General features: G+C 39.7%; 1 protein-coding gene across 1 annotated transcript in view; it reads right to left on the minus strand.

The window, feature by feature from the left end:
- Positions 1–2,017: 2,017 nt before the first annotated feature.
- Positions 2,018–24,627, minus strand: part of LOC126162188 (uncharacterized) — a 319,012-nt gene continuing 296,402 nt past the window's right edge. Inside the window, exons 20-23 of the mRNA XM_049918515.1 lie at positions 13,645–13,780; positions 12,103–12,278; positions 7,161–7,437; positions 2,018–2,236 (exon numbers count right to left, since the gene is read on the minus strand). Coding sequence (XP_049774472.1) covers positions 2,180–2,236; positions 7,161–7,437; positions 12,103–12,278; positions 13,645–13,780 — 646 coding nt within the window. The 3' untranslated portion in view covers positions 2,018–2,179. The remainder of the gene's footprint in view (positions 2,237–7,160; positions 7,438–12,102; positions 12,279–13,644; positions 13,781–24,627) is intronic.

Genomic DNA, 24,627 nt, shown 5'->3' on the forward strand with positions numbered 1-24,627 from the left:
GCACTATCAGAATGCGACAAACAATGCACGACACAGTACAGTAATGCATTTTCAGCTTAAGAGTGACGCAAACACCTATAACAAAGAAAACGGCACTTATCAGATCAAAGCAAAATAAGCAATCGATTCAAACCAGACGAAGCACGTGAAAAAGGAAGGGTACCCGTACAAATATGGACGGAGCGCCTGACGCATAGCAATGGCTACATGGTAAAGCTTAACTGCTAAGCTTACGACTCGAACCAAACTACTGTAGCTGTATCGTCATTCATTCGACCTAAATTGTGTCTCATATTACAATGGACCAACTTTGTTTCGATTTGGAGGTGCGGCCTAAAACTTTTCTCTCCCCTTGAATTTCGAGTCTCAAATTTCAGGTGCGGCTTAGATTCGGGAATTTTTTTTTTTCCTTTATTTCGAGTCATTTTTCAGGTGCGGCTTAGATTCGAGTAAATACGGTAGTTCTTTTGCATACTCTGTGTAGAATTAAATTCGTATCCTGCTATGTCCAGTGGCCTTCCCTCTGTTGATTGATTTCAGCTGCTTTTCTATCTCTTGGTCATGTATTTTGATATCTGCCATTTTACAAAATTGTTAAGGCTTTCATGGCCAGTGGTGAACTGGCAATGGAGGGTGAAGCTTTGACAATGCCAGCCACTTGTGGTGGCGAAACGTCAGTAAAATCATCAGACGAACATCTGCCGGAGAACTCAAGACAGAAGAAAATAGGCAGTTTGTCATCTGCCATTTTGTCATTCATGAATGATTTAAAGGAGGAGCTACAGTGCGGCCTTCCTCTGTGAAACAGTTTTGGAAAAAGACGTTTATTTTGGCCTTTTCTGCATCATCCTCCATTTCAGTGTCATTATGTTCACAGGAGACCTGGACAGAAGGCTTCAATCTGTTTACTGAATTAATACAGACGAAAACTTAGCATTTTCTGTTGAGTTGGTAGATAAAATTTTACTTTTTAACTCATTGACTGCTTCACATATGGTTCTCCTTACATTAACTTTGGTTTCATCCAGTTTTTGTCTGTTTGTGAGGCCTTGATTATGTTTAAATTTTCAAGGAAGCTTTTGTATCAGCTTTCTAACACAGTTTTCACACCAGAGTGGGTCTTTTCCATGCCTCACAATTTTGCTCAGCACATACCTGTCTAAAGCGTATTGTACAATGCTCCTGAACTTTGTTCACTAATGCTCAGTATTGTCAGTGCTGGGATGAAATTTTGATGTTGACTTTTCAGGTAATCTGAAACCTGTTTCTTGTCGTACTTGCTAAACAGAAAGCTTTTCCTACCTTTCTTTAATTCTTATTTATAGATGAATTCAGTGATTCTGTAATGACCTTATGATTATAAATTCCCTGTTCTACATGAACTGAGTCAAAAAGTCCCAGTCTGTCACCATCAGGTCTAAAAGGATGCCTTCATGAGTGAGTTCTCTGATTAACTACTCAAGTTAATTTTTGGATAAGGCACTTAGAACAATTTCACATGGTTTACTGTCCCTATTAACTGTTCTAATCACTAGAGCTTCCCAGTTTGTAGCTGGTACATTAAAATCTCCACTAAAACTACAATATGACTGCGAAATTTGCATTAAATATTGTCCAAGTTCCCCCTTAAATGAATGTTCCACCACTCCTCCTGCTGCTGCTGCTGCTGCTGCTGCTAAGGCAAGAGATCTATAAAAGCACCCAATGTCATGTTTCTTCCACATTTACCACTTATCTTCATCGAAATTACTTGACATTCTGAATCTGTGGCAATCTCACTAGGTATTATCGTATTTTTTATTGCTATAAACACTCCTCCTCCACAATGTTACTTTCTTTCTGGTGTTGTCTATCACTCTAAACTTTCCAAGAACGCTATACTAGGATATGTACGATTGACTGTAAAAACATAAATAAGAATGTTAATGAGCCTTTTTTTCTGCTCTACCAGCAAATAAATGAATTACAAACTTTAAAAATGTTTGTTTAATCAAACAATTACAGTTATAAAACACGACACTGTTAATTTCCATACAAGTTAAATGGCCGTCATACATACAAATATAAAGCATCTTCCATAAAGTACATTTATATCTTTTGGTACTAAAGAATATTTACATTTGTTCTTAACAAAACATTCTATGAACACCACTTGTCTTCAGTTTACTGTCAATACTTCTCACATTCCCTGTTTAATGACAATACGTACATGCTTCACATCATTTTCCAGATAGATCTGAAAAACCGAAACACATTAAAGTAATACAATAAAGTAATAAAAGAAATGTATGTACTTCAACAAGTCACAGGTTATCAATAATTAAAACATGGAACACAAATGCAGTCACTTCCAAAGTCTTTTAAGTTTAGTGAAAGAATATTTAAAAGTCTCCAGACTGAGCACAAGCTTGGGTTTTACAAGAATATATATTGAAATCAGTCACGGCCTTGTTAAAGTAGCTATCCCAGTGTTTGCCTGACATGATGTTGGGAAACATGGGAAAACCTATATCTGTATAGTCTGATAGAGATCTGAACACTTCTTCTCCCTAATACAAACCCAGTGTTTCAAGCAATGCACATCTCAGTCTCTGATGAATTTGGAAATAATAAATGCACTCCCCCCCCCCATGAACCATGGACCTTGCCGTAGGTGGGGAGGCTTGCGTGCCTCAGCGATACAGATGGCCGTACCGTAGGTACAACCACAACGGTGGGGTATCTGTTGAGATGACAGACAAACGTGTGGTTCCTGAAGAGGGGCAGCAGCCTTTTCAGTAGTTGCAGGGGCAACAGTCTGGATGATTGACTGATCTGGCCTTGTAACAATAACCAAAACGGCCTTGCTGTGCTGGTACTGTGAACGGCTGAAAGCAAGGGGAAACTACAGCCGTAATTTTTCCCGAGGGCATGCAGCTTTACTGTATGATTAAATGATGATGGCGTCCTCTTGGGTAAAATATTCCGGAGGTTAAATAGTCCGCCATTCGGATCTCCGGGTGGGGACTACTCAAGAGGATGTCGTTATCAAGAGAAAGAAAACTGGCGTTCTACGGATCGGAGCGTGGAATGTCAGATACCTTAATCAAGCAGGTAGGTTAGAAAATTTAAAAAGGGTAAATGGATAGGTTAAAGTTAGATATAGTAGGAATTAGTGACGGTCGGTGGCAGGAGGAACAAGATTTCTGGTCAGGTGACTACAGGGTTATAAACACAAAATCAAATACGGGTAATGCAGGAGTAGGTTTAACAATGAATAGGAAAATAGGAATGCGGGTAAGCTACTACAAACAGCACAGCGAACGCATTGTTGTGGCCAAGATAGACACAAAGCCCACACCTACTACAGTAGTACAAGTTTATATGCCAACTAGCTCTGCAGATGACGAAGAAATTGATGAAATGTACGATGAAATAAAAGAAATTATTCAGATAGTGAAGGGAAACGAAAATTTAATAGTCATGGGTGACTGGAATTCGAGTGTAGGAAAAGGGAGAGAAGGAAACGTAGTAGGTGAATATGGATTGGGGCTAAGAAATGAAAGAGGGAGCCGCCTGGTAGAATTTTGCACAGAGCACAACATAATCGTAGCTAACACTTGGCTTAAGAATCATGAAAGAAGGTTGTATACATGGAAGAACCCTAGAGACACTAAAAGGTATCAGATAGATTATATAATGGTAAGACAGAGATTTAGGAACCAGGTTTTAAATTGTAAGACATTTCCAGGGGCAGATGTGGACTCTGACCACAATCTATTGGTTATGACCTGTAGATTAAAACTGAAGAAACTGCAAAAAGGTGGGAATTTCAGGGAGAGCATAAGGGAACAATTGACAGGAATGGGGGAAAGAAATACAGTAGAAGAAGAATGGGTAGATTTGAGGGATGAAGTAGTGAAGGCAGCAGAGGATCAAGTAGGTAAAAAGACAAGGGCTAGAAGAAATCCTTGGGTAACAGAAGAAATATTGAATTTAATTGATGAAAGGAGTAAATATAAAAATGCAGTAAATGAAGCAGGCAAAAAGGAATACAAACGTCTCAAAAATGAGATCAACAAGAAGTGCAAAATGGCTAAGCAGGGATGGCTAGAGGACAAATGTAAGGATGTAGAGGCTTATCTCACTAGGGGTAAGATAGATACTGCCTACAGGAAAATTAAAGAGACCTTTGGAGATAAGAGAACCACTTGCATGAACATCAAGAGCTCAGATGGAAACCCATTTCTCAGCAAAAAAGGGAAAGCAGAAACGTGGAAGGAGTATATAGAGGGTCTATACAAGGGCGATGTACTTCAGGACAATATTATGGAAATGGGAGAGGATGTAGATGAAGATGAAATGGGAGATATGATACTGTGTGAAGAGTTTGACAGAGCACTGAAAGACCTGAGTCGGAACAAGGCCCCCGGAGTAGACAACATTCCATTGGAACTACTGACGGCCTTGGGAGAGCTAGTCCTGTCAAAACTCTACCATCTGGTGAGCAAGATGTATGAAACAGGTGAAGTACCCTCAGACTTCAAGAAGAATATAATAATTCCAATCCCAAAGAAAGCAGGTGTTGACAGATGTGAAAATTACCGAACAATCAGTTTAATATGCCACAGCTGCAAAATACTAACACGAATTCTTTACAGACGAATGGAAAAACTAGTAGAAGCCAATCTCGGGGAAGATCAGTTTGGATTCCGTAGAAACACTGGAACACGTGAGGCAATACTGACCTTACGACTTATCTATTTACAATTTGTACTGAAACCAGATGGCAGTTATAAGAGTCGAGGGACATGAAAGGGAAGCAGTGGTTGGGAAGGGAGTAAGACAGGGTTGTAGCCTCTCCCCGATGTTATTCGATCTGTATATTGAGCAAGCAGTGAAGGAAACAAAACAAAAATTTGGAGTAGGTATTAAAATCCATGGAGAAGAAATAAAAACTTTGAGGTTCGCTGATGACATTGTAATTCTGTCAGAGATAGCAAAGGACTTGGAAGAGCAGTTGAATGGAATGGATGGTGTCTTGAAAGGAGGATATAAGATGAACATCAACAAAAGCAAAACGGGGATAATGGGATGTAGTCGAATTAAGTCGGGTGATGCTGGGGGAATTAGATTAGGAAATGAGACACTTAAAGTAGTAAAGGAGTTTTGCTATTTGGGGAGCAAAATAACTGATGATGGTCGAAGTAGAGAGGATATAAAATATAGACTGGCAATGGCAAGGAAATCGTTTCTGAAGAAGAGAAATTTGTTAACATCGAGTATAAATTTAAGTGTCAGGAAGTCATTTCTGAAAGTATTTGTATGGAGTGTAGCCATGTATGGAAGTGAAACATGGACGATAAACAGTTTGGACAAGAAGAGAATAGAGGCTTTCGAAATGTGGTGCTACAGAAGAATGTTGAAGATTAGATGGGTAGATCACATAACTAATGAAGTATTGAATAGGATTGGGGAGAAGAGAAGTTTGTGGCACAACTTGACCAGAAGAAGGGATCGGCTGGTAGGACATGTTCCGAGGCATCAAGGGATCACCAATTTAGTATTGGAGGGCAGCATGGAGGGTAAAAATTGTAGAGGGAGACCAAGAGATGAATACACTAAGCAGATTCAGAAGGATGTAGGCTGCAGTAGGTACTGGGAGATGAAGAAGCTTGCACAGGATAGAGTAGCATGGAGAGCTGCATCAAACCAGTCTCAGGACTGAAGACCACAACAACAACAACAACAACAAATTCACTCTAAAACCCTGAATTCTTCGTTCTTTAGTGTACGCCACACGCTAGTTATCATTCAGGAATAAAACACGAACTTAAAATAAAATCATAACTGACCGTGTATGCACAGTTTAAAATGACAGCACGATATATGCTTTGCTGCACTACACTACGATTCATCTCTTAGTTTTAGAATTTCACATGTCGAGATATGGGGCGAAAAAGAAATATTGATTCCAAACTAAAATTGTGCCCATTCTTTGCTTTAATTGGACGACAGAGTATGTCCTTTCAAAGACAGATTACAAAGTTTTATGCCGACAGATTCTACGGTAAAATCTATTCAATACATCCTGAGAATGTACCAATCAGAATAAATTTCGAGTGAATTGCAATTCATTTTCTTAATTATATCCACATAAAAGTATGTTTCATATCTACACTTAAGGAAATACACTATGTAAACATTAATTAGTATTTTTACTGTCATATGGAAGACAATGTAAATGCTGCAAAATCTCCAGAGAATGGTTTTTACCATTACTAGCAAAAGTGAGCTTGATTGACAGCAATCACTATCATTTTGAGGACCCAGTAAATGATAAAATAGCCCCTTTAACATTGTAATAAAATTGATGTAAATTAAAACTTGTGCAGTAAGGAATCAAGTAATCTTGTCAGTATGTTCTGACGAACTAGAAGTATTTCCAGAATGAAATTATCACTCTGGAGCAAAGAGTGTGCCGATTTGAAACTTCTAGACTTGCTTTTTATGGGCAAGTGCTGTACGAACTGAGCTACCTAAGCACGTCTCTCAATTCACCTTCATAGCTTTATGTCCACCACTGCCCTTCTCTTAGCTTCCAGAACACATCTGGAAGGACTAGAAAAATTTTTCTTCACAAATTATTTCACCCCATCCTTCTATCTTGTTATATCAGATAGCGGTGAATAAGGAATATTAAATCCAGAAGAAACTGCAAGAGTTTTAAGATTACCTAATATGTCTTGAAATTTTGATCTATCTGTCATATGACCATAGTTAAAAGAATATCAACAATGTAGGAAAAGAGAGATTGCTACTTACCATAAAGAAGACACTTTAAGCTGCAGACAGGCACAATTAAAAGACACTTATACAAAGCTTTCGGCCACAGCCTTCATCAGCAAAAGAGAAGCACACCATTCATACAGACAAGCAAGCACACCTTGTGCATATGAATGGTGTGTGTTTCTCTTTTGCTGATGAAGCTGTGGCTGAAAGCTTGTCTTAATTGCGCCTGTCTGCAACCTAACGTGTCTTCTTTACAGGAAGTAGCAATCTCTTTTTCCTACATTGCTGATATTCCTACCTACAGTTTCCACTGTTTCATAGTTAATAGAACTCACATTACAATGTCGTATCAACTCATTTCTGCCTAGAAACTTTAATACATTATTTACCTTTAATACAGCCTCAATTTCTTTGCAGGTGCTCTTAGGTAATGCAGAACATGACACAGTAATCGTCACTTCTCCATTAGGAGGAACAACTCCTTCTGCAGGAGTGACGGCTAAGAATCTGTTGTTTAACTGGGTTTCAAATATTTGCGGACCTCGAGATTTGCTGAACACTTGTATGCATCCCTCAGTTATACGTGGTGGCAACAGCACAAGACTCTCTGCTGAAATACTCCAGAATGAACTTTGATTTCCACTTTCAAAACCTGCTTCTGAAGAGCTGTAACCATAAGACAGTTGTGGATTAATAACAAGTAAAAGAAGGATGGAAATCAATAGTTTATTTAAAGACCACGCTTTACTGCTACTTGACTTTGTATCCAACGTGACATCCTTTTTATAATCTAAATTAGAAGGAGACCTGCAGTTTAACATTAAATTCAAACCACTATTAAGTCATTTTTCCTATACATAAAGTGTTTTTAGAGAAGAGCTACATACGAAACTCCAAGAACTTCAAATTTGCAGTCTGACAGCCTGCGCAGTGATGAGGCTACAATATGAATGTTGTCAAATACCTCATGACTTAGCCAAAATTAACACAACAGAATCAGTAAGCTGCTAGACAAACATAGTACTTTTCATGTATGCTAGTGAGTTTAGGAGATGCCCATGTACTTTCTGTATCTTCCACAAAACTTGACACCAATGGGTAAAACATAGGAACTCAATATTTTGAAATAGTAAAACATGCAATTTGCCACTATGGGCAAGTATCAGACTACAAATCAAAATATTAGGAGTTCACTCATTAGTTGGTGCTACATACTTTTCTGTCATTAGTCCTTTCATTTCTAGCAATGATTTATTAATGTGAAAAGGCCACGTTTTACAGCAGTTGGCAGTCAACATTAAACTGTAGGTCCCCTGCAAATTGCTGGGCAAGTCAGTTCCAAGGTCAGTGGACCAGGCCTGGTTAAGCACAGTGAAGTTCAAACCAACCTTTGACTTGGGGACAGCTTTACAATACATGCAATGCTGAGAATTTGAGAATACTGTCTCCCACTTTTTGTAACTATTTTGAGAAAAATTAATAATGTATGCACAACCAAATAATTCATAAATGTACTGCTGGCTACTGGTGCCCAAAATTCACAATATTTCAGGATACTATCAACTGAAAGCAAGGTGGAAACTACAGCCGTGATTTTTCCCAGGGGTATGCAGCTATCTGTATGGTTAAATGATGATGGCATCATCTTGGGTAAAATATTCTGGGCAGGGACTACTCAGGAGAATGTTGTTATCAGGAGAAACAAAACTGGCGTTCTACGTGTCGGAGCGTGGACTGTCAGCTCCCTTAATTGGGCAGGTAGGCTAGAAAATTTGAAAAGGGATATGGATAGGTTAAAGTTAGATATAATGGGAATTAGTGAAGTTTGGTGACAGGAGGAACAGGACTTCTGGTCAGGCAAATACAGGGTTATAAATACAAAATCAAATGGGTGTAATGCAGAAGTAGGTTTAATGATGAATAAAAACAATAGGAATGTGGATAAGCTAATACAATCAGCATAGTGAATGCATTATTGCAGCCAAGATAGACATGAAGCCCATGCCTACCACAGTAGTACAAGTTTATATGCCAACTAGCTCCACAGATGATGAAGAGATTGAAGAAATGTATGATGAGATAAAAGAAACCGTTCAGATAATGAAGGGAGACAAAAATTTAAGAATCATAGGGGACTGGAATTCGATAGTAAGAAAAGGAAGAGAAGGAAAAGTAATAGGTGCATATGGACTGAGGGTAAGGAATAAAAGAGAAAGCCACCTGGTAGAATTTTGCACAGAGCGTAACTTAATCATCGCTAACACTTGGTTTAAGAATCATGAAAGAAGGATGTATACGTGGAAGAGACCTGGAGACACAAGGAGGTTTCAGATAGATTATAATCGCAGATTAAAACTGAAGAAACTGTAAACAGGCAGGAATTTAAGGAGATGGGACCTGGATAAACTGAAAGAACTAGAGGTTTCAGAGCGAGCATTAGCAAATGATTGATGAGAACAGGGAAAAGGAATTCAGCAGAAGGAGAATGGGTAGCCATGAGAGATGAAATAGTGAAGGCACCAGAGGCTCAAGTAGGTAAAAAGACGAGGACTACCAGAAATCCTTGGGTAACACAAGAGATGCTGAATTTAATTGATAAAAGGAGAAAATATAAAAATGCTGTAAACGGAAGATGCAAAAAGGAATATAAACGTCTCAAAAATGAGATCAACAGAAAGTGCAAAATGGCTAAGCAGGAATGGCTAGAATACAAATGTAAGGATGCAGGAGGATATATCACTAGGGGTAAGACAGAACATGCCTACAGAAAAAGAGATATTTGGAAAAAAGAGAACCACCTGTATGAATAACAATAGCTCACATGGTAAACCGATCCTAAGCAAAGAAGCAAAAGCCTAAAGGTGAAAGGAGTATACAGAGGGTTCATACAAGGGCGATGTACTTACAGGCAATATTATGGAAATGGAAGAGGACATAGATGAAGATGAGATGCGAGATATGATACTGCATCAAGAATTTGGCAGAGCACTTGAAAGACCTAAGTAGAAACAAGGTGCCGGGAGTAGACAACATTCCGTTAGAACTACTGAGAGCCTTGGGAGAGCCAGCCACAACCAAACTATTCCATATGGTGGGCAAGATGTAAGAGACAAGCGAAATACCCTCAGACTTACAGAAGAATATAATAATTCCAATTCCAAAGAAAGCAGAACTATCAGTTCAATAAGTCACGACTGCAAAATACTGAGACGAATTCTTTACATACGAATGGAAAAACTGGTAGAAGCCAACCTTCGGGAAGATCAATTTGGATTCTGCAGAAATATAGGAACACGTGAGGCAATAGTGACCCTATGCCTTATCTTAGAAGCTAGGTTAAGGAAAGGCAAACCTATATTTATAGCATTTGTAGACTTAGAGAAAGCTTTTGACAGTGTTGACTGGAATACTCTCTTTCAAAGTAAGAAAGTGGCAACGGTAAAATATAGGGAGCAAAAGGCAGTCAAGGGGCATGGAAGGGAAGCAATGGTTGAGAAGGGAGTGAGACAGGGTTGCAGTCTATCCCCAATGTTATTCAATCTGTATACTGAACAAGCAGTAAAGGAAACCAAAGAAAAATTTGTAGGATGATTTAAAATCCAGGGAGAAGAAATAAAGACCTGCAGTTTGTCGATGACATTGTAATTCTGTCCGAGACAGCAATGGACTTGGAAGATCAGTTGAACGGAATGGACAATGTAAGGAAAGTGTTTCTGAAGAAGAGTTATTTGTTAATGCTAAGTATAGATTTAAGTGTCACGAAGTCATTTCTGAAAATATCTGTATGGAGTGTAGCCATATATGGATGTGAAACATGGACGATAAATAGTTTAGACAAGAAGAGAATAGAAGCTTTTGAAATGTGGTGCTGAAGATTAGATGGGTAGATCATGTAACTAATCAGGAGGTACAGAATAGAATTGGAGAGAAGAGGAATTTGTGGCACAACTTGACTAGAAGAAGGTATCAGTTGGTAGGAAATGTTTAATTCAGTACTGGAGGGAAGTGTGGAGGGTAAAAATTGTACAGGGAGATGAAGAGATACACTAAGCAGATTCAGAAGGATGTAGGTTGTAGTAGTTACTTGCAAATGAAGAGGCTTGCGTAAGACAGAGTAACATGGAGAGCTGCATCAAACCAGTCTTTGGGCTGAAGATCGCAACAACAACAGTGTCTACATCATGAAGTGATCTGACGAACTGTCCATCTGACGAACCAAGTGCCACTTATATTCCCACCACTGCCCATACTGATACACACTGTCCTGTGATCCCCGACTCACAGCATTAAGCACAACTATGTCACTGGTGTTGTCAGTAACAGTCTTAGGCAGTTGTCGCATTACTGAGGAGTGTCTTGGACTTCACAACACCAGGTTGTATCGAATTCCTTGACAATGCAGAAAATTGTACATTGGACAGATAAGGGCATGCTGTTGATGAGTACTCCGAGAACTTCAATGACGTGATTGTTTAATACAATCAAACAAGACCAGCCAGTGGTTGTAAACACCATCAGAAATACTTGGCAAGAAGTGTGACCAAAGCAGCTGTGGTTCCTACATCACTTTGTTATCGAGGGATCTACTGAAATACAAACAAACATCCAACTAATCAACCGCTATACTGGCAACACTCTCAGCAAAGCTTGGAACCCTGCACTTGGTTTAATTACGATATAGAATGAAACTTTCAGCAAACATAGTGACCTGTGACTACTGGAGCCACTGCTACCAATGCTCTAACAGAGAGCCAAATAATTTCACTTTATTTCCTTCCACATGCAGATCCTGAAACCTTATTCCACAATCCTGACAAATTTTCACCGTTCACAACAGTTGTGTTGAGCACCATCACCACAGAGTTACTACAACCTGAAAAATGGATGGTTGCGTAGCATGGCCTGACTAAGGGACAGAGAACGGTGTATGATGAGACATAGATAAATCCTCCTACATCTCACTATTGGGACTATGATTTCAAGGCATCAATTTGAACTAGACTGGTAGATAATGTTATATATAGATCAAGAACTGTCGTAAGTGAGGAGTGAACCACTGTCAGGAAGCTAAATACTGTGATGGTTGACACACAGGTGTCCTGCAAGCAGTGGCTGTAGACAAACACTAGACAAGGTGAAGATATAATCGTATTCTGAGCCACTAGACACTCATTTCATTAACACACCTGATGATGGAATAAGAACTGGATCACTATACTACTGTGGACTTTGCACACCAACAGCTGGCAGTACGCACATCCATTACTTTGTCATTTAATACGCTGGGAGGAACGAAAGAAACACATGTTTAATAAATAAATGTCACTATACCTTTTTATTGTCTCATCAACTGTTTCATTGTACAGGGAAGTAAAAAACTGTGTCTGGCTTCCTGAACAGTCTGCTGTCAAACCCGAACTTGGACCGTATGTCTTCTCACCACTATTTTCAACAGTGAGTGAAATGTCCTGCTGAACAAAGGATCTGCACAGAGTATCCACAGCTTGCTGCAAAAAGTAAAATAAAGTAAAATATATAAAAGGCAACAGTGTTTCCCAATGATTTTGAGGCACTTTATAACTTCCTACACATGAGGAGAATACAAGGTCCTTAACATATGCAGCTGTAAGTCATGTTTAAATAATCTGTTGCCATACCACCATCGAAAGATATAACAGCACCAACAAAAAGTAAACTATAGATGTTCCTGAGACTAATTTCAATATGAGACATGAAATCAAAAATATGACTTCTTTCACTACTGAAACTAGCATATTACAGTAAGAGAACAATCTAGCCAACAAATAATGCGAGCATATATGGGAAACTTAAGAACTTTTTATATTTTGTACAGTCATTACCGACATTTTATAAGATATAGAGAAGAAACATCTTTTCATATCCGAAATAGTTTAGAGAATTAACACGAATTGTGATAGAAACCTTGTTCCTGTTTGTATAAAGAGTCTTGAAGTATAAGGATTTATTTGCAGAAAAAGTGATAAATAAATTCATAACGACTAAACCAAGGAAAAAATTACACAACTGTATTTTCTGTGGGTTTACACTCTCACAACTTTTTTTGAAAAAAGGAGTCTTATTTGCCATTGACTGTACATTTATTACAAGTCCATTATTGCAGTTTTGACCTTTTGGACTTTTTCCAAGTGGGTAACAGTTGCTGTAAACATTGCAGCAATCAGCAATAAAAGGAATAAAAATGAAGTGAGCCTCTACCACCTGTGTCAGCTTCAGCCAGATTCACCTTTATTAAGTGACATACAGGATAAAAACACATGAAATAAAACTTTTGCTTATTACACGTGCTGAAACAGATACCATACTTAAATGATATACTGACATGTGCGGTAAGCATTAATTTTATTTCATGTGTTTTCATCCCTTATTCACATAATGTTGGTGTATGTGACTAAAGCTGCTCACTTTGTTTTTACTTTTTTTATTGCTGACCACTGCTGTGTATACAGCAGCTGTAATCCACTTAAAAGTGGCCAAAAGGCTGAAATTTCATTAGTGGACTTTTTAATACATGTACAGTCAATTGCAAATATGAAGTCCTTTAAATAAAGAAACAATTGATTCATTCTGTATATGGATATTAAATTTTACTCCTAAATTATTACTATAAGACTACCAATGGGTCAGACAAATGCCCTAAATGAAATGACATTCATAAAGTTGTCTTTCCAGAAGGAACAAGTCTCATAAGATTACAATCTCAACACCTATTCACATCAGAAAGTGATTCTTGTCAATAATATGATTACTTTATACATCAAGGTGGTAGTTTTTTACTCTTTCATTAACAGAGTTCTCCAGAGAGCTCAAACAAGAAAATCAAGGGTAATTTACCTCAGGGTCCCTTAAAAGTTCCAATCCAGTTAGAGCTTTCTCGTCAGCAAAAGCTTCACAAATACTTGATAAGTCCATGAAGGAATATTGTTCCAATGAATTACATGTAGTCTTAGATTTCATATCATTCCATAGTCTGTAACATTAGAAAATGAAATGAAATGGTTGCTCTTGCTTCTATACGTTCATGTGAAAGTATTTTGTTCACAGATAAAAATTAACATTATAACGGAAACATACAAATATGTCTTTATCTTACTCTTATCAGAAATGTGAGGTGTTAAACTTTATGGGAACTATTAATACTAAGTATTTCATTCCCCCCTTCCAATCTACCTTAATACAATCGTAATTTATAGATACATAGGTTGGAACTTAAATAGTGACAACACTGCTGTGGAGACACTATGCACTGGAATCTACTATTGTCGCTGATAGCACACGTTGTTGACATACCTACCTTACCTCCGAGCAAATGGACTCGCCCATCCCATGCCACGGGCATGCGCACAATCGAGGGAAACACAATCACTTGTGAGTGAGCGGTCTAACGTAACGGTGTCACTATGTTTTCGAAACAGGAACAACGGAGTTGGATCAAGATTGAATGTACCAGAGGTCGTACAGCTCGACATTATCATCAAGGTCTTGAAGATGCACGCGGCGAATCGGCATTGCTGTACAGAACAGTGGCATGTTGGGTAAAAGCCTTCAACGAAGGTCGGCAAACTGTGGTAGACTTGCCTCGGGCAGGTCATCCTAGCATCTCTGAAGAAGTGCATGCTGTTGCCACATTAGTGGACAGTGACCGATGCCATATGATTCATGAGCTCGCCCACAAAACCGGATTAGCACATACGACTGTGCTTCGCATCCTGAAGGAACACCTGGGCATGCGAAAAATTGCGTCACGATGGATTCGACATGACTTGACGGAAATGCAGAAATGGACACAGCTCACACACACTTGCAGCACTATGAGCGCGAAGGAGAGGCTTTTTTATGCCGTATCGTAACACTGGATGAGACATGGATCACATCACACAAGCCTAAACTGAAATTCCAATTCAAGTATAGTGTCATTATGGGTTGTCGCAAAAGTCGAAAGTGCATCGGAGCCCCAGTATAGTAAAAGTTATGGTGATTCTTGTATAAGACTGTGATGGTGGTTATCCTAATGCATTACATTCCTCCACAGCAGACCGTCAATATATAATATTACTGTTCGTTTTTGGAGCATCACCTGCAACCAGCTTTGCGAAAGAAGAGGCAACATTTTTTGTGCAATCCATCCATCATTTTGCATGACAATGCGCGGGCACATACAGCGCAAGCTGTGGCTTCTCTGTTCAGTTGATGGGACTGGGACGTACTGTACCATCCCCCATACTCCCCGGACTTAAGTCCTTGCGACTTTGATTTTATTCCAAAGATGAAGGAACCATTTCGTAGCATTCGCTTCAGAACTGTTCCAGAGATTCGACAGGCAGTAGACTGCTCAATTCGCACTGTCAACAGAACAGGCTCTGCTAACGGTACACTACACAACGCTGGTGATTACTTTGAAGGACAGTAACAGGTAAAAACATGTAACTCTTTTGTATCGGTTGTGAATAAATAGTTGCCACTATTTAAGTTCCGACCCCCATGTATTAAAAACAAAGAGCTCCCCTGCACCATTCTAGATAACACAATGAGATGAGCTGGTAGCAGATAGCAAGCAAAAATCTTTAGTGTGATTCTTAATTACATACTGAATGATGGATCATACAGGATGCAGGAACAAAAATATAACTCTGACAGCCTCACCGTGTGTGTGTGTGTGTGTGTGTGTGTGTGTGTGTGTGTGTGTGTGTCTCCATTGGGTGGGGTGGCGGGGGGGGGGGGGGGGGCTGTGTATTTTCTACTTCAGAAGAAAGCGTTTTGGCTGAAAATTCAAATATATAGAAGTCTTTTTAGTTGTGCCTTTCTATAACTCAGTGCCTCCTCTATATGGTGAATAGCAGAATGAACTCATAAAATGATCACAAATTCCAAACCACCAATGTCAAGGAAAATATATTGTGTTACTGAGTTTTTGCCCACTGTTACCATGCTTTACAATTGCTCACTCGGAAAAAATAAAATGTAGTGGATAATGTAACAGTATTTAAACATAACCCAGGTACCATCTTTTTTATATAATCACCTATTATCTTGAATGGAACAAGATAGCATATTCTTTTTCAAAGATCAATTTTCTTATCTGGCCCCGAAAAGGACTGTTTACATTGTGTTGGATTATCTGAAGACTTATGACCTGTGGCTAATAAACATGATACACCAAGTTCCCCATGTCATTTAAAGAGAGAACAGCTGCAAATGATGACCTCCATAGTCAATACTGAGCACAACAGTGTAAGGAGTGTCTGGCAGTTTGGAACATGTAACAGATAACAAACTGGTGGCTTTCAGTAATAGTTTGTCACATGTATTTTGATTCACTGGCTTCTGTGCATATATCAGGCATCTTTTGGCAATTCATGGCTTAACTGCTGTGGAACAGAGATCCATCCGAATATAGAATATGTGCTGCAAAGACAGTGTCATTGCCCACAACTTATTAAGATTCATTCACAGAAGTCTACATGCATGCCTAAATCCTAACCGTGAAGATCCTGGTCTAACTGCAAGTGATTAAGATAAAACTGATGCTGGCTCTGTTAGTGCCCATGGGTAAGTTGTAAAGGTTGCAACAGCCAACAAACCTTTTGATTATAACCACATTTCCCTAGATGATCTCTTAGCAGGTTGGTCCTGCCCAGTGAGCCACATTTGTGCAGGCTTCATTCCATTTTCCAAAATTAATGTCTGTCTTCTATCTCTATAGTTTTCATGATGTAAGTGTTGTGACTCATTTGAGTTTTGTCTGGCTTACGCACAGAGAAGCAGTCCCAAAGTAGAATATATGGCAAGAGAGTGAATAACCAATATTTCATGATACTGTTGTAAAAAATATGCTGCTAACTTGTTCCCAAACAGAGTGAAAATTTCTTAAACTGTTGACAAATCTCTCAACAGAATTGACAATTCTTCTTTTAGTTTCTTCTTTTTCTTCATTCATTTATTTATATGACAGTATATTCCTTTTTCTGTTTTGATGGCAACTCTGTGCTATTATCTTTTATTCTGTTGTTGTTATGTGGTTGCCAAATGTTAAGTTTCCTATGCTGATTGACGACACAATAAAAGTTATCGAGTCTAGTGAAGCAGGGTATACAACCTGTTGGCTTTGACCAATGACGTCAGAATTGGCCGGAGAGCATACACAGATGAAAGAGCTGACAAGACTGTTCAGAAACAAAGGAATACAAGAGACAAAAAAATAGAGTTGACATATATCAAGGCAAGTAGTATTTTCACATTAAGGCTATCGTATGTTTGTATCGTTTTATTTCTGTGGAAAACGAAGGGGAAAAAATGGACAGAAATATTGGTAGCATAGAATACCTCACGTCACATATATATGGGTTGTAGCTTGAATCTCATTGGAACTGTATTGGTTAACTGCAGTATGGGATACAAATTTAGCACATGTCGATTTCTTCGTTTTCATTAGCATTAATATCCTGTTGTTCAGTTGAGCTATAAAGGTCAACTGAAGCACGGGGAAAGCACTGGTAGATAGGCACAATTAAAAAAAAAAAAACCTCAATAATACCTAATTTACTTCCAAACCATAACCTACAAGTTTTTAACGCTTTCAACATTACCACTGCTATAAAATCCACTGTTCCCAGTTTACAAACATTTCGTGTAAACTTGTGAATACTATTTCACAGCTTCAGTTCCTTTCACCCATTAAACAACCATTTCAGCTATTTCCAACAACTTTCGTTATTTCCATTCCCGTTTTTTCCCACATAACCGATCATTTTTTAGCAGCTTCCCACAGGTTTAAACGTTATTATTATTTCTTCGTCAGACAATTGTTAGCCTCATTTTCATAATCTGCCAGCACATAACCAGTCCTCTGAATACATTTACACGCAGTTTTTTCGAAATTTTCCTGAATTTCTCCTCCCTTTAATGTGTTTTGGAGGCAACACAACTACATAACCTTTGTACCCATCGTTGTTCACCAACCTAAGTTCAGCACAGGATCAACATTGCTCATCTCAAACCTACACATTTTCGACTTTTTTCACACCTTTATCTCTCCCTATATATTTTTATTTTCACTTTAGCCTCATGTTACCCTTTCCACCTTCTAATACCATGTCAACCTCACAACATCCCTACAACGACCCCATTAAATTTTATTTACATTCCCTCCGCAAACATGCCTTCACCCTAGCCAGATTACACTCCCATATTTTATTTACTCAGGCTTGTCTGACATTTGGCATTACCCCCAAAGGCCTCACACTTAAAGTTCCCATCTCTGGCTGCAACCCTTCTTTCCATCAGTCCCTATACCAGTTCCAAACTGCACAATCCATAGCCCTCACCCACCTAATTCTTCAACTATACATCGACTCAGCCAATGAACACACCCGTCAACTCCTATCCCTAATCAAAGTCCTCAATCTTTCCTCTCCCACATCCACATCAGCTGTTCAGAGCACCCTCCTACAGGCCAACAGCAAATTAGAACAGCATGCCACCCTCCACCTCAAAAAACTATCCAATCTCCTGGTTTCCCACCTCCGGAAAGGCAACTCACTCACCCTCCACAACCTTTCCAACAAACCTCAACCTCCTCTCATTGCACACAGACCCAGTCTCTCCCATCTACTCAATCTCCCACTTCCAGCTCCACTTCCCCCAACACCTCAAAATTCTAGTCAACACAATCTGGAACCACAACACACCAATTCAGTAGTTAACTTTTCCTCCAAACCTCTCTCCCAATCTGAAACCTCTGTCCTATCCAAAGGCCTCACCTTCAGCCCCACTCCCAGATTCAACCAAACTGCCATTGCCAAAGGTTTACTGTCCTACACTCGTAGTCTCTGCTGGAAATATCACTTTGCCACAAAGAATAATAATCCAGATCCCACTTCTAATGATCCAACTCCCAAAGACACTATCCAAATTGAACCCTGCCTGGAACAGTATCGTCCTCCATCACAGCGGGACCCACCTCCTCTTCCTCAAAATCACCCTCTCCAGACCTTCCAGGAATTTCTCACTTCTAGCCTTGCCTCTCAATCTTTCTTGAAAAACCTTAATCCTACTCCCAACATCACCACAGCCGAAGCCCATGCTATCCGTGATGTGGAAGCTGACCGATCCATCATCATTCTTCTGGCTGACAAGGGTTCCACGACCGTGGTACTTGATCGTTGGGAGTATGTGGCTGAGGGACTGCGTCAACTTTCAGACAACACAACATACAAAGTTTGCCAAGGTAATCCCATTCCTGATATCCAGGCGGAGCTTCAAGGAATCCTTAGAACCTTAGGCCCCCTACAAAACCTTTCACCTGACTCCATCAACCTAATGACCCCACCGACACCTCGCACTCCTACCTTCTACCTTCTTCCAAAAATTCACAAACTCAAACATCCCGGCCGCCCCATTGTAGCTGGTTACCAAGCCCCCACAGAACGTCTCTCTGCCTAACGATTGGTGCCACTTCCCTATACACAAATATCGCGCAAATCCAGGGCCTCGCTGCAATGGAGCACTTCCTTTCACGCTGATTACCTGCCACCCTACCTAAAACCTCTCTCCTTATCACCCTAGCCAGCTTCATCCTGACTCACAACTTCTTGACTTTTGAAGGCCAGACATACCAACAATTAAAGGGAACAGCCATGGGTACCAGGATGACCCCCTCGTATGCCAACCTATTTATGGGTAGCTTAGAAGAAGCCTTCTTGGTTACCCAGGCCTGCCAACCCAAAGTTTGGTACAGATTTATTGATGACATCTTCATGATCTGGACTCACAGTGAAGAAGAACTCCAGAATTTCCTCTCCGACCTCAACTCCTTTGGTTCCATCAGATTCACCTGGTCCTACTCCAAATCCCATTCCACTTTCCTTGATGTTGACCTCCACCTGTCCAATGGCCAGCTTCACACGTCCGTCAACATCAAACCCACCAACAAGCAACAGTACCTCCATTATGACAGCTGCAACCCATTCCATATCGAACGGTCCCTTCCCTACAGCCTAGGTCTTCGTGGCAAACGAATCGGCTCCAGTCCTGAATCCCTGAACCATTACACCATCAACCTGAAAACAGATTTCGCATCCCGCAACTACCCTCCCGACCTGGTACATAAGAAAATAACCAGAGCCACTTCCTCATCCCCTCAAACCCAGAACCTCTCACAGAAGAACCCCAAAAGTGCCCCACTTGTGACAGGATACTTCTCGGGATTGGATCAGACTCTGAATGTGGCCCTCCAGCAGGGATACGACTTCCTCAAATCCTGCCCTGAAATGAGATCCATCCTTCATGAAATCCTCCCCACTCCACCAAGAGTGTCTTTCCGCCGTCCACCTAACCTTCGTAACCTCTTGGTTCATCCCTATGAAATCCCCAAACCACCTTCCCTACCCTCTGGCTCCTACCCTTGTAACCGCCCAACCTGTCCCATGCACCCTCCCACCACCACCTACTCCAGTCCTGAACCCGGAAGGTGTACATGATCAAAGGCAGAGCCACATGTGAAAGCACCCACGTGATTTACCAACTGACCTGCCTACACTGTGATGCTTTCTATGTGGGAATGACCAGCAACAAACTGTCCATTTGCATGAATGGACACAGGCAGACAGTGTTTTTTGGTAATGAGGATCACCCTGTGGCGAAACATGCCTTGGTGCACGGCCAGCACATCTTGGCACAGTGTTACACCGTGCCTTTACAAATGTCTGCTTGTGTCTGTGTATGTGCGGATGGATATCTGTGTGTGTGTGTGTGTGTGTGGGTGGGTGGGTGGGTGGGTGGGTGGGTGTTTCCCCCTAAGGTAAGTCTTTCCGCTCCCGGGACTGGAATGACTCCTTACCCTCTCCCTTAAAACCCACATCCTTTCGTCTTTCCCTCTCCTTCCCTCTTTCCTGATGAGGCAACAGTTTGTTGCGAAAGCTTGAATTTTGTGTGTATGTTTGTGTTCGTTTGTGTGTCTGTCGACCTGCCAGCACTTTCATTTGGTAAGTCACATCATCTTTGTTTTTAGATATATTTTTCCTTCGTGGAATGTTTCCTTCTATTATAACCACATATATATATATATATTAGAAGGAAACATTCCATGTGGGATTTCATGAAGGATGGATCTCATTTCGGGGCAGGATTTGAGGAAGTCGTATCCCTGCTGGAGAGCCACATTCAGAATCTGATCCAGTCCCAGAAAGTATCCTGTCACAAGTGGGGCACTTTTGTGGATCTTCTGTGGGAGGTGCTGGGTTTGAGGGGATGAGGAAGTGGTTCTGGTTATTTGCTTCTGTACCAGGTCGGGAGGGTAGTTGCGGGATGCGAAAGCTGCTTTCAGGTTGTTCGTGTAATGGTTCAGGGATTCCGGACTGGAGCAGATTCGTTTGCATCGATGACCTAGGCTGTAGGGAAGAGACACACACACACACACACACACACACACACACACACACACACACACACACACACACACTCTTCGCTTATGAAAACGTGGAAATGGACATAAGTTGCATTTGCAACCTGTACCTCAGTCAAACTATGCGAAGAGGCAATTCGACGACACACATACAATTTGTGTCTCATACTTCACTATGGGGTACAGTTCGTCACCCCAAAAAAATATCCACAGGAGTGACAATAGTATCTCTTTCTTTTTATTTGAACTATGTAGCTATACACAACATTTGTATCCTGCTCTCCAGTTGGCATATATAGGTAAATCTCCTTAATGTTACATATGTTGTTCTTTTCGAATAGCTAGTGTCAGTGTGAAAGTCAACTAAAGGACAGGATACAAATTTTAGTTGTGTCGGGCGTTTCGCCTTTAATATTACTAGTACAGATTCGAAAAAGTCATACCAAAACTAGTGCTGACAAACGAAAAACGAACGACAGCTGCAAAATTTCTATGACATACTGGAGTACACGAAAACATACATAATGGTGTAATACAACAATTAAATATGTCAAAATAGTCAAATTCAGTAAAAGAATATCTGTGCAAGTCCTTGTAGATGATGATCTGAACTCAATATTGTGATTAACTACGAGGTGCTGATAACCCCTTTCCCCTAAATCCCTATATGAAAACAACCCGTCTGAAATTACAATGGAACACTCTGCAATGTGACCTTCAATTAAGCTGACCAAAACTTCCTTCCTTTGATTGGGTAGTACTTTAAACACTACATCGTCACACTCTTGACCTGAAAGTACAGCCCCCCCCCCTCCCCCAACCCATAATCCCACCAGGGGTTCCACCCTGTTGTACTTCCTTTTGCCAAAATGCGACTCGTCAGTTTTGACCATAACACACACAGGACCCCCCTCTCCCCCCCAACGGCCCCCTATATTTCATGTATTCCCCACAAACTTCACAACCCACAACTGTTAGCTTACTCACATGACATTCATGGACACACAGCCACACAGGATATCTCAAACACCAACAGTACGTGATTTTCATAATGTCTCTCAAGGCGAGCTTAGATTTTTCGAATCACGTCCCTCGTCTAATGGATCGCCACAACCGATCTTTCCTGCAGCACTATACGAATAAGTTGTGAGTACGGCGACGAGATACACTTGTGAGGCGCTTATGTTTGCCGCACTCACGACATCGAACATACTTGGCAATGAGACCATACAATTGTAAAAAACAAATTGTGGCCAACATGCCTATGCCCATAGCATCTCTCAAATCATCCAGGTTCATCGGAACAGATAAATCTATACAAACAAATGAAAATGAGATACTAAAAATTGTCCTTAAATAAGAAACTAATAGTCCAAATTACCTCAATATCACTAGGAATGAAATTAAGTACCGAATGAATTACAAACAACCAATTGTTTAAATAAATGCACACGAAGAATATTTTGAACAATGTGTAGCGACCTCTTAAAATCACAACCAATTATTTTATTGTACAATGATAGCGCTTACCCAGAGCACAGAACGGTTTTATTATCTATGGCTGACAGTGAAGACATTATTATCTTTGAGTAATGTGCGACATCATTGGTCAAAGCCGACCGGTTGTATCCCCTGCTTCACTACACCCAAGTTGTCTGTAGTTCACCAAATAAATCATTAATACAAGTGAACTGATATTTCGTGTGTCCGAGAACTTCAAATAGCTTTTTTAATCTATTAGGTTATGGGCCCAGAGCTGTACTGATTTACAGGACATGTAATTTGGTTGTATAACAAAAAGGACTGATCTCACTACTGATTATAGTTGGCGATGCAGAGAAGTATAAAATTCCACTGTTTGATGGAACCAATTTTAGTAACTGGAAATTTTGAATTGAGGTACTGTTAAATGAGATGGATCTGTTGGAATTTATTCAAATGAAATGGTCTGAAGTGGTTGTGTATGAAGAGAATGATACGGCAGAAGTACACACAAAGCAAGATGCGCAGTTAGCAACTTGGAAGAAGTGTGACAACAAATGTAAGTCATAAATCAACAGGGAATTGTGGATAGTTTTCTGGAGCATGCCAAAGATGAAGTTACCACGTTTTATCTGTGGTTGTCACTGTGCAATGTTTTCGAGCAAAAAGGAATGGCAAATCAGTTGTTAATTTGGAACACTTTGCTAATGATGAAATTCGATTCAACAAATAACAGGTTTACTGATCATTTTCTGAATTCGACAAATTAATTCAAGAATTAGGACTATCTGGAGCAAGATTAGAAGAAGCCAAGGCTGTTTGCCATCTGTTGTTAACAATGCTGCCGGATTATGTAATCCTGTCACAGCATTAGAAACACTGTCACCAGATATTTTAACTCTATATTGTGTAAAGAATTAACTTTTGGATGAAAAGACAAAGAAGATGTTTCAAGAAAGACCACTTTAAGTCATCGACTTTTTTTCCTCACTGTCAGGACAGAAACTGAAGTCTGGTAACAGTATTAACTCTGATAGCACAGATATTAATAGTTTTATTTTTTGGTGTTCTAGCTATGGGTTGATAGTGCATAGAATGTCAGATTGTTGAAAACCAAAGAAAAATGAAGCACAGAAACCAAACCAAAACAAAACGAAACTCTGCAGGGCAGCTCCGATGATCAGGATGGAAAAGAGAATAAGTACCATATCCCTGCAACCGGCTATGAAAATTCGTCAACATAAACTGAAATTAAATGGCATTTGGATTCCAGAGCTACAGAGCATTTAATAAATAGTAACACACAAATGAAAAGTGGGAAACATTGCCACAGCCAATTAAAATCAATATTGCGACATCTGGAATATTGCTATATGCTACAAGTGTTGGTGAAATTGAAGTTATGAGTTGTGTAGAGGGCAAGAAAATTCCAATTTTGGTTATAGATTTTTGTCAGGTACAGACCTCAGCTATAACCTGCTGTCAGTATGTAAACTAGAATCAAAAGATTTGCAAGTAGTTTTTGAGAACTGTGAAGGTATTATAACGTTTATCCATTATGGATGAGGATCACTGTAATTGTGATAAATAAAGGTTTTTTTTTAAATTACTGCAATCAGTTGCCTTTTGGTTTGTTCTTAAATTTTTACTATCCCATTACCAGTTTCAAATTGCTTAGTGATTCATCATCAGATAGAAAATATTTATAATTGTCTGCAGCAATGTGGAAGTCTTGTAGTTGTGGTAAGATGTATAAATAAATCTTGTAAGCACTGAGTGCGGTAAGTATTTTTCCCAGTATGACACTGATTTTGTTGAACTACTTACAATTATTAGTATCCATTGGTTGGTTGTGCACACAGTATTCTGGAAAACATAACTAAGTGTGTGAAGTACAGTAAAATTAATGTCATTGGGAAACATTCATTATGTTT

This window comes from Schistocerca cancellata, chromosome 2 (assembly GCF_023864275.1).
Source record: "Schistocerca cancellata isolate TAMUIC-IGC-003103 chromosome 2, iqSchCanc2.1, whole genome shotgun sequence".
In the NCBI taxonomy this organism is placed as follows: Eukaryota; Metazoa; Arthropoda; class Insecta; order Orthoptera; family Acrididae; genus Schistocerca; species Schistocerca cancellata.